The sequence below is a fragment of the Chlorocebus sabaeus genome, chromosome 25 (genome assembly GCF_047675955.1).
Source record: "Chlorocebus sabaeus isolate Y175 chromosome 25, mChlSab1.0.hap1, whole genome shotgun sequence".
In the NCBI taxonomy this organism is placed as follows: Eukaryota; Metazoa; Chordata; class Mammalia; order Primates; family Cercopithecidae; genus Chlorocebus; species Chlorocebus sabaeus.
The window spans coordinates 19,341,381-19,356,922 of NC_132928.1; the positions used below are offsets into that span (position 1 = coordinate 19,341,381).

Here is a 15,542-nt window from a genome sequence, read left to right on the forward strand (position 1 = left end):
GCATGGATGTGGTTTTTAAATATACTTTAAAAACATTTAAGGGCAAAAATGAAGCCAAATGCATTAAGGGTTCAAAGTTTAGCAAACCAAGTAAAACTTTTGCCTGGTTGCATGCAAGAGTACATTTAATGTGCTTTCAGGATAGTTAAAATACAATAGGATTGTTTTTTGGCACAAATTTAATGTAAAATTTTAAGAATGATATCTGAACTATTTTTATGAATTACAAAAAAAATTGATGTGATGTTTAGTGTACGAAGTGAAACGTAACAGTTCATTGCCTGATTATTTGGGAGACAAATCCTCTCTTTATAAGACTGTGTTTTCAAGTTTTTTAGACTCATGCAAATGATCTTCAGCATGGTGATCCATCATGTGTACTTCATATCAAAATTTCAATTAATTTTAAAGAAAATTACAATATTTATCAGGAAATATCTATTTCTGTTGTATGAATCAAAGTACAAATGAATGAAAAAATAACAATTTTTATTTTTAAAAGTTTTGCTTATTTCATATATGCTGTGAATACCATCATCCATAATCAGAGATAAATTCTAAGTTAGTTTTATTTAAAGTACCACAGATAATAAATGTGCATTGTTTTGGAAACCAACATGGTGGACAGCTTCACTGCTGGCAAGTTTTAGGGTATTTTGGTTTTGCATGAAAAGACAACATCCAATTAGCCTCTACAGGAACTCACCTCGGATTATATAAACCTGTCCACCTATCAAGTGTTTTAGACAACAGAACAGTCCATCTGACAACAGGGGGTGGAAAGCAGTAAAAGAAATAATGACCAGATGTCAATCGTTGGGTGAAAGAGGGTCAAAGGTTAGAATTAAAGAGGAAACACTGTTCACTGGAGTGGAAGAACACAAAACTTTAGCATTTTAATTCAGATAGAGGACTGAACAAAAGGGATGTTGGGCAAATTTCATGGGATGAGAATTTTTAAGGTTATTGTGTAATCTTAAACAAAAATTACACTTTTTTAAAGGGGGACATATTTTTAATGATATCCTCTTGGTCTAAAGCACATTGAACATAGAATCATGCACATTATCAAACTATAAAAGACTGAATAAGAGTAATTATAAGGATCATCAGAATTATTATTATGCTTATTATTGCTAAATTTAAAATTTATCAATATTTCAAATGCTTTTACTACTCCCAATATATATAAATTAATTATGCAAAACAAAATAGGACTATTGAAATTTTTGCTCGTGAATATTGCTCTTTCTTTGGAAAAATGGGGATTATTCAGTCTATAACATAGTTCAAAGTTTATAACCTAGGTATATATGAGGGGCTATAATCTTATATAATATATACTGTTTAGGACAAATTGATAAAACTGTTTTACCTTTTACTTTATAAATATTCCACTTTCATAAAATGGCTTTAAATTGACTTATACTTACTTTCTAGTTACCTCCCACCTAACACCATGAATTATCCATATACTGAAGGTCTAATGGTAAAATAACGGCAATTGCTATAACCTACTCTGTAACCTGAAACATTGACTCTATGTTGCAGATGTTAATCTTTTGTCATCTGTTTATTATCCATCCCTGCACTTGGTCAGACCTCCCTTTTAGTTGTGATCCTTGTTGCTCTGTTTCTATCAGAGTGACTACAGTAAGGATAGAAAGGCAAAGGTATCATTTCATTCTATTTTTTAGTATCTCCAGCTAAATATTTGTGAAAAAATGTAGTAAATTATTAGTTAAAGCACAAGTGGCAAATTGATAACTGGGGGCTCAATGTGACCCTAAACAATGCCCTATTTATCCAGTACAGTGCTAACAATCTGTGAATCTCAAAGTCTTCTGGCAGCGTGTGCACTCTCGTGTTTGTCACAGGCCTCACCTCTCCCCATCTTTCACCTATGAGTTTTACTTATTTCATTATCCCCCAGGCCTTTTGAGTTTGCATTCTAAGTGTATACTAATGAAGATGATCAAGTCACACTATCAAATCTGTTTATTCTAGAAATTGCTTCTTTTTTCCCACTCAATTTCTCCTTCTGAAATGAGAAAGGGGACAATAATAATTCCATCCTTCTTTTATGCACCTTTCTCTGATTTGAGTCTCACAATTACCCTGTGAGATACACGACCTTAATTTTACCTATAAATAAACAGACTTAAGGGAGTGAGGTCAACTGTCCAAGGGTAGCAATATGAAAAAAGCCTTCAGACTTTTAATTCAGGGATAGATACCTTCTATGATATATGTACGAAGCAAGCTTTCCAATATTATTTCCAAAATTGTTTTCCAGTATTACAATATATTATAATAACTTTTTACTTCCATTGAATAAATAATTTTTATGACAACTAGAAACAGTTAATTTAATTCAAGGGTAAAAAAGCTACTCCTCCTTTATTTTTAAAATTTTAATTAATTAATTAATTGATTATTATTTTTTTAGACGGAGTCTTGCTCTGTCACCAGGCTGGAATGCAGTGGCGCGATCTCAGCTCACAGCAACCTCCACCACCTGGGTTCAAGCGATTCCCCTGCCTCAGCCTCCCAAGTAACTGGGATTACAGGCATGCGCCACCATGCCCAGCTAATTTTTTGTATTTTAGTAGAGGTGGGGTTTCACCATGTTGGCCAAGATGGTCTCGATCTCCTAACCTTGTGATCTGCCTGCCTCGGCCTCCCAAAGTGCTGGGATTACAGGCGTGAGCCACCGCACCTGGCCAATTTTTTTTTGTTGTTTAAGACAGGGTCTTGCTCTGTCGCCCAGGCTGGAGTGCAGTGGTGCAATCTTGGCTCACTGCAGCCTTGATCTCCCAGGCTCAAGCGATCCTTCCACCTCACTGTCCTGAGTAGCTGGCACTACAGGCTCAAGGCACCACGCCTGGCTAATTTTTTAATTTTTTGTAGAGTCAGGGTCTCACTTTGTTGCCCAGGCTGGTCTTGAAATCCTGGGCTCAAGTGATCCTCCCACCTCAGACTCCTAAAGTGTTGGAATTACAGGCGTGAGATACTGTTCCTGGCCCTACTCCTATACTAATTACTTCCTTCTTGGAATAAAACATGGCATTAAGTAAGTCTATGAGAATTATTTTAAGAAAATTTAAGGTGGCATTATTATTTCAGATTTCTTTTCAAGTTTTTAGTTTACGGCATTAACAGCTTTAATTTTAGCTAAGTATAAAGAAGCTGGGCCGGGTTCGGTGGCTCACGCCTGTAATCCCAGCACTTTGGGAGGCCAAGGCAGATGGATCACCTGAGGTCAGGAGCTTGAGATCAGCTTGATCAACATGGTGAAACCCATCTCTACTAAAAATACAAAATAATAGCTGGGTGTGGTGGTGGGTGCCTGGAGTCCCAGCTACTCAGGAGGCTGAGGCAGGAGAACCACTTGAACCTGGGAGGCAGAGGTTGCAGTGAGCCAAGATTGTGCCATCGCACTCCAGCCTGGGCGACAAGAACAGAACTCTGTCTCTCCCCCCAAAAAAGCTGCCACTTTCCCAGTTTACTTCTTACAGGTACCAACAATTTAGAGGTATATTGGGTGACAATTTCACTATCCTCCCATAACCTACCCTGGCCCTGTTGAACTGGGAGAGAGATCTGGAGAGAGAACAGTAACAGGTATAACATGCATACAGTCAGGGCAGAGGTATGCCATCTAGCTTTTCTTTCTCAGTATCCAGGGTAAACTGCAAACTGTTCCTTATTCTGTTTGTCCTGGTAAGAGCAAAGCCCATTCCATCTAAAAAAAGTCTCTACTGGCAGTACTGGGTTATAATTTCAAAGGAGAAAAAATGTGAAGTAATAGTTTCTTCTAAATTGTTAAGGGAGAAAGAAGGAAAATATAGAAGTAAATAAAATAGTTCATAGTACTGCATGCAGATAGAAAACACATTATTCTTCAGTTAACAATAGCTATACACATTCCTGTTCATATTTGTGAACATTACTCACTTTTAAAGGCCCTGTAACCTTTTTTGGCATTAAAAGATGATAGAGATAATTTATTTTGCAGACACTATGAAAAATTAAAAGTTCTGTCACCTTACTATTAATACTTTGAATTTCAAATTTTTCTACTTCCCAAATGACTGGAAATAGAAAACATGAAACAGATTACACCATCTCATTTTGATTGGTTAAGACTAAATGATAGGATTGAAGTCCCTAGTACTGAGAGTCCCAAAAGTAAAGAAAACGTTAGAATTTAAAAAGTTATTTTTCACTCACTGGGTGGTCTATTTGCTGCCAAATTTTTGAAGTGGCTGCCTTTTATCACTTCTGCTGATAGTCTTCCAGTTGTGGCATTATAAAGCAGGCCAATAAGAATTTCTGGAACTGAGCCGTGTTCAAGAGACTGACATGAGGATGTACTTTCACTACATGACATTTCTGACACGCTCATTTGGGAGTCACAGCCCTGTAATCAATAATAAAATTTTTATAGTATTTTGCAAGAGAGATATATTGTTATGCCATGTTTATTTGGATTAGGTAAGTAAATCGCAATAAAGATGAGTTGCAAACCAAACCAAACACCAGATTAGAATTATCGTCCTTAGCATATTTGAGCCCCTGGATTTCTTTTCATTATATAAAAGTCAAAGAATAGGAAATGAGAAGACTTCACAAATCCCTGCATATTTATATACAAATCAGATAAATGTTTCTTAAACTTATAGATGTTAATAAACTGTTTTCTGAATATGAGAAATTATTGTTTAAAGACTATCAACTTTAAACGACTGACAAAGATTTAGACTCAATACATCAAATGTCCTAACTGTGCCTTTAAATAAACAAAACAAAACAACCTGCTATTTATAAGCCAACATCTAAAACACAGAGATACAGAAAAGTTGAACAATATGTGAAAAATTAATCATGTAAAAAATAATCAACAAATTGATGTAGTTACATTAGTATCAGTCAGGATTGGCTTTAAGGCAATAATCACCACTAGAGATGAAGAAGTATATGAAATAATGATAAAACACTGAAATTACTAAAAAGTAAAATAACCCCAAATTTGGATGCATTTAATAACATGGACTCAAAATACAGAAAGCAAAAATGGCCAGAACTAGAAAGAGAAATACAGAAATCCATAATCACTGGGGACATAAGCACACTTCCCTTAGTAACTGACCAAATGGGCGGACAAATAAGTACCATAAGGATGTAGAAGATCTGAACATCACAATAAGCAAAATTGACCTAACGGTCACATGCAGAATATTACACCTAATAACTACAAAATATAATTTACCCACGTATACAGAATTTTTAAATTAAAGCAAATAATAATTTCAAATGAAAATTATTCATAATATTTTTGACTGATTAGAAACCCAAACTCTGTTCTAGAGGAGAATAAAATATCTATATTTTTTGGAAATTAAAGGTATACTTTTAGTAACTAAATAATAGAAATAGGTGATTTGAAAGACTAATAAAATGAATAAACTTCTGGAAAGTCCAATTAAGAAAAAAAGAAGGGACAAATAACAATGATCAGGAATGAAGAAGGAGACATCACTATATATTCTACAGACCATGAAAAAAATAAGAGGATAGGATGAACAAGTTTCTTCTAGTAAATTTGAAATTTGAATGAAATATGCCAGCGATCTCCAACCTTTTTGGCACCAGCGACCAGTTTCTTGGAAGACAGTTTTTCCATGGACAGGGTGTAGAGGGTAATCTAATGCTGCCACTGATCTGACAGGAGGCTGAGCTCAGGCTGTAATGTTCACTAGCCCACTGCTGCTCACCTCCTGCTGTGTGGCACCCATTCCCAACAGGCCATGGACTAGTACTGGTCTGCGGCCAGGGGGTTGGAGACCTCTGAAATAGACATCTTTCTAGAAAGTTATTACCAACCAAAAGACACGGTGGAAGACTGTTCAGAAACAGTCTTACTAAAGAAATTTAATTTGTAATTAAAAGCCTTTCCAAAATACACATACAAAACAAAATAAGAAACTTTGGCCTAGATGGCTTCACTAGTGAATTCTAATTAATGATGCTAGCCTTACACAAACTCTTTCAGATAGTAGAGAAAGAGAAACCACTCCTCAACTTCCTTTAAGAGACGGGCGGATCACGAGGTCAGGAGATCGAGACCATCCTGGCTAACACGGTGAAACCCCGTCTCTACTAAAAAATACAAAAAATTAGCCGGGCGAGGTGGCGGGCGCCTGTAGTCCCAGTTACTCGGGAGGCTGAGGCAGGAGAATGGCGTAAACCCGGTTGGCGGAGCTTGCAGTGAGCTGAGATCCGGCCACTGCACTCCAGCCCGGGCGACAGAGCGAGACTCCGTCTCAAAAAAAAAAAAAAAGAATTTAGCAAAATATTAAAACCAAAATCTAATAAGGGCATTATAAAAAAGAAAAAGATTTTCTCATTCATGAATCTAGATGAAAAAATCCTAAATATACTATTAGCAAATCAAATCTAGCAACATGCAACATCATACTTAATAGCAAAAAATGTTAATGTTTCCCCTTTGAAATTGCCAACTATTACTACTTTTAGTCAACACTGTAGTGGAGATACCAGCTAGTGAAGAAGACAATAAAATGAAATAAAAAGTATAATGATTTGGACGACATTTTTTTAAAAAGCCCTTATGTGCAGATTACATAATTATGTACACAGGAACAAATCTACAGATGAACTGCAGTTGTATACAAAGGTAAAATGTAGAAATCCATACATTACTATATATCAGAAGCAAATAGAAAATAAAATGTATTAAAATAGCATTTATTATGGCATTTAAATATAAAATATGTAGGAATAAATGTAACAAATGATATGCAAGGCCTCGATACAGAAAACTATGAACATTACTGAGAGAAATCAAAAAGTACTATATAAACTGTTACTGTACTAGAAAGCTCAATTTTGTAACATTCTCTCCAAATTAATCAATAGATTAAATTCAATTCTAATAAAAATATCAGCAGGTTTCTTTGAATTGTTTGACTTCATCAGTAATCAGGGGAATGGAAATGAAAACTACAAGGTAACACTACACAACAAACAGATGAGCTAAAAGAATACCAAGTGTGGTGAGGACAAAGCACTGGGAACTATCACAGTTCTCTTGTAGAAATGTGAAGTGATACCAATTTTTTAAATGTTACAAATACACATACGCTATGAGCTGGCAGTTCCACTCCTACATACATACCCATCAGAAATATGTGCAATGTTTATCAAGAGACATATGAAAGAATGTTCATAGCAGCATTATTCATATTGGATCCAAGCAATAGAATGGATAAATAATTTGTACTGAGTTCATAACAGCATACTATACAGCAATGAAAACCAATTATAACTACATTTACAAATGTGATTGTAAGTAAAACATGTTGGGCCCAAAAGGATACCTAGCTGCATAATTCCGTTTATGTAAAGTAACAAAAACAAACAAAAAATCAAACAACCCAAAAACCAAAACCTCAAACCAAGCAGAACTAAACCATTATGTTCCCGATGTATTAATAGGTGGTAACATTACAAAGAAAAGCAAAAAAGTAATTAACATAAAGTAAAAATTGTAGTTAACTCTGGAGGTGGGAGAGAAGAACAGTGATTGGGAAGGGCAGGATGGGAGTTTCTGGGGTTACTGAGACACTGTTTCTTTCCTTGACCTGGATGGTAATTACAAGGGTTTTGCTTTGTGATAAATGGGTTGTACGTTTGCATTTTTTACCCTTTTCTAATGTGTGTTGGGTTTTGCAAGAAAGATTTAAGAAAAGAATTACATGATGAAAAGACACAGTATACACAAATGAATATACAATGATAAAAATAAATATACAGAACTTTCTTTGAAGATTCCCAAAGAGATCCAGTCCATGAATTAAAAAGGAAAGGAAAAAGACACTAACACTATTCCGTATAACAATGTAGTTAAAAAAAATTTAAATGTTTTATAAGAATCTTCGAGTTTAAACCTACTACTGGCTGTAGAAGTAATGAAGGAGAATGAATACATACCTGGAGCCTGAACGAACTTGTTGGACTAATATACTAAGGCTAAAATCTCATATTTTTAACTCTAGACTACAGAGTGGAAGCCAAAAGGAATACACATTTTATATTCTTAAATCATGGGTACACAAAACACATAGTTTGGTATGTTTTCATGACAGTTGGAGACGAAAACAATTTTAGTAAGTTTCAATTAGGATATATCATCACTTATGAAAATAGTGTCAAAAACATGCTTGAGCACATTTGGTGCATTTGTTACATTAGGCTATTATACTAGCAGCATCTGTTAGAATATTGTTAGATACATTTTTCACAATATAGTATTTTCCACATTAACCTACTGTCAGATAAGATGTGAACCTAATAGCTGCTTATACACAGAAGTCATACTGCCACTTTTGAGAAAAAAAGCAATGCCCAAAGAAAGCGATGGAAAGTCCTTTCTCGATCCTAAGGAAAACACTCCCCACTTCACTGCTGTGAAAATCATTACCTTCAAGTCCAACCAAAAAGCAAGAGCATTAAGATCCTTGTTGATCACATTCTATTTTAGTAAGCCCTGCTGAAATATAGTGGTGTTTAAATAACACAAGAAACTATTACCTAGAAGAGTTCATTATGAATTTACACCCTAGAAAAAGTGCTAATCTCATGTCCCTTCCACTGACATTAGTGTAACTGCCCATTCAATATTTGTAGAGTTGTGGCATTCTAAGGAGATCACTCAGTACAAGAAAAGCAGTAAAAAATAGCTAAACAGAATCACTGTAGTTAAACAAAAAAAAAAAAGTTACAGGCATTCGCCTATAATTTCAGCTACTTGGGAGGCTGACAGAGGAGAATCACTTGACCCCAGGAGTTCTAGACCAGCCTGGGCAACATAGAGAGATCTGTCTCAAAAACAACCAACCTCAAATTAAATATCGACACTATCTGCCCAAATGGCATCTTTCCTCAGACTACTCCTCAGGGCATGCTGCTCCATTCAGTGTATATTCAGGAATCTCCATCTACTCCCTCTGCAGATCTCATCACTAATTTATAACTGGGGCTTGCCTAGGTAGCAGTAGCTGCAGGTGATTAATGCAAAGTCAAACAAATTCCAATCATAACTAGGTCTACTTAAAGGAATAGTCCCACAGGCTCCCCAAAGTAAAACTTCTTCCCATCTTGCATAATATTTTACTTCTTTTTAATACTTCCCCTCCTTCCCCCTGAGTCTTCTGCCCTAGGGTAAAGGATTACAAGTAATTCTGTGAAAGTGAAGTATATGTAATTTTTAGAGGAATGAATATATGCTATATGTTTACCATAACCAGAATTAGTGGTTAAGGTAGCCATTACATTTCCTTAATGGTGTGAATAGGTTAAAATCAGGTGGAAGCTTGTAAATACATAGAGAAAAAACAATATGATTAAAAATACAATAGAATTCCTATTAAGTAAACATACTGGGCTTTTTATTAATATTAAATTACTGCCAGCTTACTTGTAACTACTTATGCTCAATATTTTTTAAGGTGAAACCACTGAACTGTACAATGATCATTACTATAATTGAATTATCTATTGAATAGTGTCTGTGGAACTTAATTCTCACTGTGTCTGGAAGACAGCATTCAGTTTTTATTTATATGTGAAATGCTTCCATCATACTTTTCTGAAAATGGGGCGATCACAGAGGGTGCTGAAGTTAAAACAAGGGAAGTCACCTGCTGCAAAGTCAGAGCTGCCACTAATGATGAACTTCATCTCTAGCAGCAAGGATTCCTCCTCAGGGCCCTTTCCTAGCCCCAGGGAACTAGGTAAGGAGGAGATCACCAGAGGCAATTTCAGGAGAGAGGAAGAAAGAGCGTAATTGCTCCAAATCCCACCTCCTTTCCATCCTCCACACTGTAAGTCTAGCGTAAAGGAGAGCCAGGCTGGGTTTTAGTAGGGTTTGTAAAAACACCGAGTGTATCAAAAGGACAGTCTACTGGAGTGAACAGTGGCTTTGCACAGTATGTACACAGGTAGCTTCTGGCACTCATTGATCCAGGCCTCAACCCATGTCACTAGGAACCAGTTCTCCTTTATCCATTTCTCAGGTTTGTTTCCCAAATTTGGCTTCATTCTCTGGCACACTTTTCTCTCCTAGTTGCCAGCAGCTCTGAGTGTCATGGGAAAGAGGAAGACAGCATCCTACTTGCTCAAACCCAAATCCTGGAACTTGCTGCTTAGAGCCCATGAGATTTAATTCTAGGGCTTTGGAATAAAGTCTGCTTCAGCAGAACACAGGGGCAGGTTAGTCTCCCAACCAAAATCTGGGTACTGTGTGCATAAGAAAGATATGAATGCTAGGCAGAAAAAACAGACGTCAACTACAGAGCCCATTCAACTGAGTTGTCTGTCCCTGCTTTTTCCCCCTTGGTCTTCAGTGAGGACTGTTATCCACATTACTGGAGAGCAGGTGATGTTGTTGCTGTTGCTCCAATTGTAAGTACCCTCCACAGGCTCTTGCTGTACAGTTATTAGCCTTGCAGGAGCCGAGGAGGATGAAAAGATGGTTCAATGAAATGGAATCATGATGCTACTACACTCATGGAGCACGGCTCTGACATTCAGGTTAGGTAAGGAAGAGCCACAATAAAAGCAGAAAATGATCACTTTTTCTTTCATAAGCTCTACATATTAACACTAAAAATTAAAATATCTGATAAGATTTAAGAAAAGAAAAATGAATCATAGAACATTCACATAAATAACCATAATAACAGAATACTTTATCAGCGTTTGACCATAGCATCATGTGGAAATGGTCATAAAAATCCCTGCTATGATCTGCTGTGTGCAGTGGCTCACACCTGTAATCCCAGCACTTTGGGAGGCTGAGGCAGACAGATCACTTGAGGTCACAAGATTGAGACCAGCCTGGCCAATATGGTGAAACATTGTCACTACTAAAAATACAAAAATTAGTCAGGTGTGGTGGCAGGCGCCTGTAATCCCAGCTACTCGGGAGGTTGAGGCACGAGAATTGCTTGAACCTGCGAGGTGGATGTTGCAGTGAGCTGAGATCATGCCATTGTACTCCAGCCTGGTCGACAGAGTGAGACTCCATCTCAAAAAAAAAAAGTTCCTGCTATAATCAAAATTTATGTATATATATGTATATATACATATGCACTTTTTTGCTCTATTCAATATGAATATATTTAATTAGCATTTCTGCTTATGAGATTGGTTTATAAAGTTTGTAAGTTTCTTTTCTCATGGTCTCCTGAAACAATACCTATTTGAAGAATATGTATGTATAAATATAGGCATATGTGTATATTTTTTGCTGAATTATTTTAAAATGCTTAATTTAGGGTTTCTGCATATATGGTTATAAATGAGATTGGTTTATAATTTTCTCACGTTATTCTTGTCTAGTTGGTGTCAAAATTATACAAGCCTCGAAAGAGAAGTTAGATACCTTTCCTTTTCATTCTCTGAAATAGCTTATATAACAGAAGTTATTTGTTCACTGAAGTTGGGTAAAACTTGCTTCTGAAACTCGACCATCTTTTTTTCCTCTTTCTTTCTTTTAAGAGGACTCTGGCTACTGGCTGAATTTCTTTAATGATAATCAGTCTTTTCATGTTTTCTACTACTCTTAAATCACTTTTTAGACATTTGTATGTTTCAAGAAAAGTGCACATTTTATTTGTTTTCAAATTTATTTTCCTAGAGTCATTCTCTTAAAATTCTGAGATCTCCACTGTATGTCCTCCTTTTAATTTGACATATTTTTCTTTCTTTCTTGTTCAACATCTCCAGGGGTGTTATCTATTTTTATTAGTAATTTCAAAGAACCAGATTTTGTTTATGTTAAACTTCTTTACAATTTTTCTTTAATTTCTACTGTTTCCCCTTTCTAACTTCTTGAGTTGAAGAATGCTTATAGCTGATCAATTTGCCTCATTCTTATGTTCTTAGAAATAAATTTAAGGCTAGACATTTCCTTATAATACTGATAGGGGCTGAAATCCCCAAATTTAGGTATTTTCATTTGTGTTTGTGCCTAAATATTTCCAATTTTAATTATGCTTTAGTCTCAGACGCTGAGTTGACTTAGAAAGTTTTATTTTTTGGTTTGAGTATTGAAAAATATAGATTTTGGGGGGTTGGAGTGAGAGGGCTGCCTCTTTTACTCTCTTACCTCCTACTACTTTACTCCTCAGTCATAAGAGTTGTAGCTAAATGCACTTCTTGCTATTCCTTGAACACAACACACGCACTCTGGGCTCAGGATAGGCTGTTCCATCCGCTCGCGGTGTTTTCCTCAGATTTGTACATGGTTAACTCCCTCACCTCTTTCAAGTCTTTGCTCATATATCACATTCCCAATGAGACTTATACCTTGACCCTTATTTAATATTACACCTCCTTTCTCACTAGCACTCTTAATTCTGCTCACCGTTTCTCCCTCCACCCCATAGTACTTACCTCTTTCTCACATACCTTATACTTATTGTATGTATTACGTTTATCTCTCTTCTCTATCTAGAATTAAGTTTCATGCAAGCCAAAATTTATATCTGTTTTTCATTAATGTATACTGAATACCTAGAACACCACCTACATGTAGTATATTATACTACTGCACTGCCTTCTGGCCTTTGTTGTAGCTGTTGAGAAGTCTGCTGTTGGTCACACTGTTGTTCCCTTGTATCTTATCTGGTTGCTTTTATCATTTTGTCTGGTATTTTATCCTTTCACTGTAATTTTTATGGGTGTGGACTCAGTTTTAATAATCCTGTGTAAAACTTCTAATTTCTCAATCTGATGATCTATGTATTTTAAATATTATCTTTTGTTTTTTCTAGTCTCACATTCTGGAGTCCTTATTAGAAAATATGTTTAACATTCTTATTCCACTCTCCAAAACTTTTTCATATTTTTCATTGAGTCTATTTTTAACGACTTTTTTCATTCTAGAAGTTCAATATGGCCCTTATTTAAATCAACCTCTTTTCCCACATTGTCTTATTCTTTTTTTTGTAGTTTCTATTACTTCTTTTATTTCTTTATTCTATTAAAGCATATTTATTTTATAACCTCTTTCACAGAGCCCTATTAGTTCTAGAGCTGCCAACACATCTTTCTCGTGTCTACTGTCATTCATGGTGGACCAATTCTTCCTGCTCATACTTTTTAAAATGTGAGTTCATCTTCATTGGAAATTATTTTTTTCTGTGGGAATTGTATGTGGGAAATGTATACGTATACATACATATAGTATGTATGTAGTATATATACACTACATATGTATGTCATACATACATAGGCCATGCATACTACATATAGTATATATGTAGTATATACATACATCCTTGATTTCTTACCAGTCAATCACATTTCTGAAAATTTCAAAAACCTTCTTTCTCTGAGATATCTGAGTCACTGCTCACACATATTGGGTTGCTAAATAATAAAGCCTGTATCCTAGGAATGCTCTCACATTTACACCTGGGGCAGAAAACCAACAGTATCCATTATACTCTAGTACCTAATATACTGTTTACATTGTGTTTAATAGTTTTTAGAAACACTCATATTCATCTTATAATCCTAATTCATTTTATTTGTGACCAGACTTCAGGCCAGTTGCAAAAAGTAATAAATAGGCCATATACTGTTTTTTCTTTTTTTTGAGACCAAGTCTCACTCTGTTGCCCAGGCTGGAGTGCAGTGGCGTGATCTCACTGCAACCTCTGCCTCCTGCGTTCAGGTGATTCTCCTGCCTCAGCCTCCTGAGTGGCTGGGACTACAGGCATGAGCCAACATGCCTGGTTAATTTTTGCATTTTTAGTAGAGACGGGGTTTCATCGCGTTGGCCAGGCTGGTCTTGAACTCCCGACCTCAGGTGATCTGCCCACCTCAGCCTCCCAAAGTGCTGGGATTACGGATGTGAGCCACCATGCCCGGCCATACTGTTTTTTATTTTACTGAAGGAAACAGAATAGACTAGAAATAAAGTTGTTATTTGGAGACTCAGCAGTAGAAAAGTATATTCAATGTCTGTTCAGCACAAGCACTGTACTAGGGAATAGATGAACTGATTTCAAGGCAGACTATGAAAAACTGCCTTTAGAGATTTTGTGGGAGAAAATATGTGGATGTGATCAACTCTGGATAACAGAGACAATATTCCAGAGTTACCTGAAGTTGGTCCTAATAGGATTTCAGCAGGCATAGGGAAGGGCATTTCACACAAAGAAAGTATGAGCTAAGCCCCAAAAGTGGGTATCACATTTGCTAAATGTAAATGGATCTGGAGTGGCATGTGTTTATGGGGAGGGAGTGGAAAATGTAGATGGAAAGGAAGGATGAAGCCAAATTTTATTCACCCAGCACTGTATGAATATTTCTATTAGAGACTTTATATCCTGTAACTGTTGCTTTGTCTGTCTTTCCCACTAGACTGTGGGTCCCTTGAGGGCAGAACTTTTGTTTTATTCATCTTTGTATGTCCTCAAATTAGTACAGTGCCTATCATTCAGCAGGCACTTAATAAATATTGCTGAATGAAAATAATGAATCATGAAAGACATGAAATGCGGTAGTAAGAAAAGTTGGACCTACTCTACAAGTAGTGGAAGCAAGAGAGGCATTTTGAACTGGGGAGTAACATGCTCAGATATACCTCTTCAAAAAATAAGGCCAAATATGCTGCATGACTGAATGCTTGAGCAGGGATAACAACTTACTTAGCTGTGCTAGTGATAGATAACACTTGCTTTGTGCACATTTTATATCCCGAGCAAAAAATTGCAATTTTTTACCCTGTAGCAAAACATAGACTTAAAAATATCTGTTTTATTATAATCAATCTTAGTGATCTAGACACATGTTATAGTTGGAGTAATCATGTAAGATTTTTCTAACCTAACAGCTTTAGCACATACTAAGAACTATAAATTTTGCTTCAAAATTAATGTAGCTGACTTCCTTGATTTCTTCCTAGTCTATCACATTTCTGAAAATTTCAAAAATCTTCTTTCTCTGAGATATCTGAATCACTGCTGACACATATTGGGTTGCTAAATAGTAAAGACTCTGTATCCCAGAAATGCTCTCACATTTACACCTGGGGGAAGTGTGAGCTTTTTAAATTGGTCACTCAGCATATAGAGTGTTAGAATCAGTTATTCCTATGCAAGTTGATATATCCAATTATATGTTCCCTTTAATTAATTTATTTTAAATGAAATGATTTGAATCTGTTTTTAATATAAATATGTTTTTATTATTGGAAAACTAAATAGAAATAAATTAAATTATTAATATAACAGCCCCAAATAATTTCTAAATGTCTTCTATATTTTGGATTATGATTATCCATAGACTACTGGTTTTCCAACAGTGGTTAGTGAAATCTATTGAATTTCATTTTTAAAATACAATTTTAACTATTTAAAAATTAAAATAAAAACAATACAAGTACATAAATGAGTAATAAAATAGAGGCAATACAGTGTACTCAGAAGGAAAGGAAACTTTGC

At 35.7% G+C, this 15,542-nt stretch overlaps 1 protein-coding gene across 8 annotated transcripts in view; it reads right to left on the minus strand.

The window, feature by feature from the left end:
- The window catches only part of SYT14 (synaptotagmin 14), a 234,193-nt gene that overhangs the window by 11,357 nt on the left and 207,294 nt on the right, over positions 1-15,542 (minus strand). For 4 of the 8 annotated variants that reach the window (XM_037985600.2, XM_007988574.3, XM_037985601.2 and 1 more), the window contains 2 exons: positions 4,234-4,423; positions 707-763 (listed from right to left, as the gene is read on the minus strand). The exons of 1 other annotated variant lie outside the window; for it this stretch is intronic. In XM_037985600.2, the coding sequence (XP_037841528.1) occupies positions 707-763; positions 4,234-4,423 (247 nt within the window). The remainder of the gene's footprint in view (positions 1-706; positions 764-4,233; positions 4,424-15,542) is intronic. 3 more of the 8 variants (XM_007988577.3, XM_007988575.3, XM_007988561.3) reach the window with 1 other exon arrangement.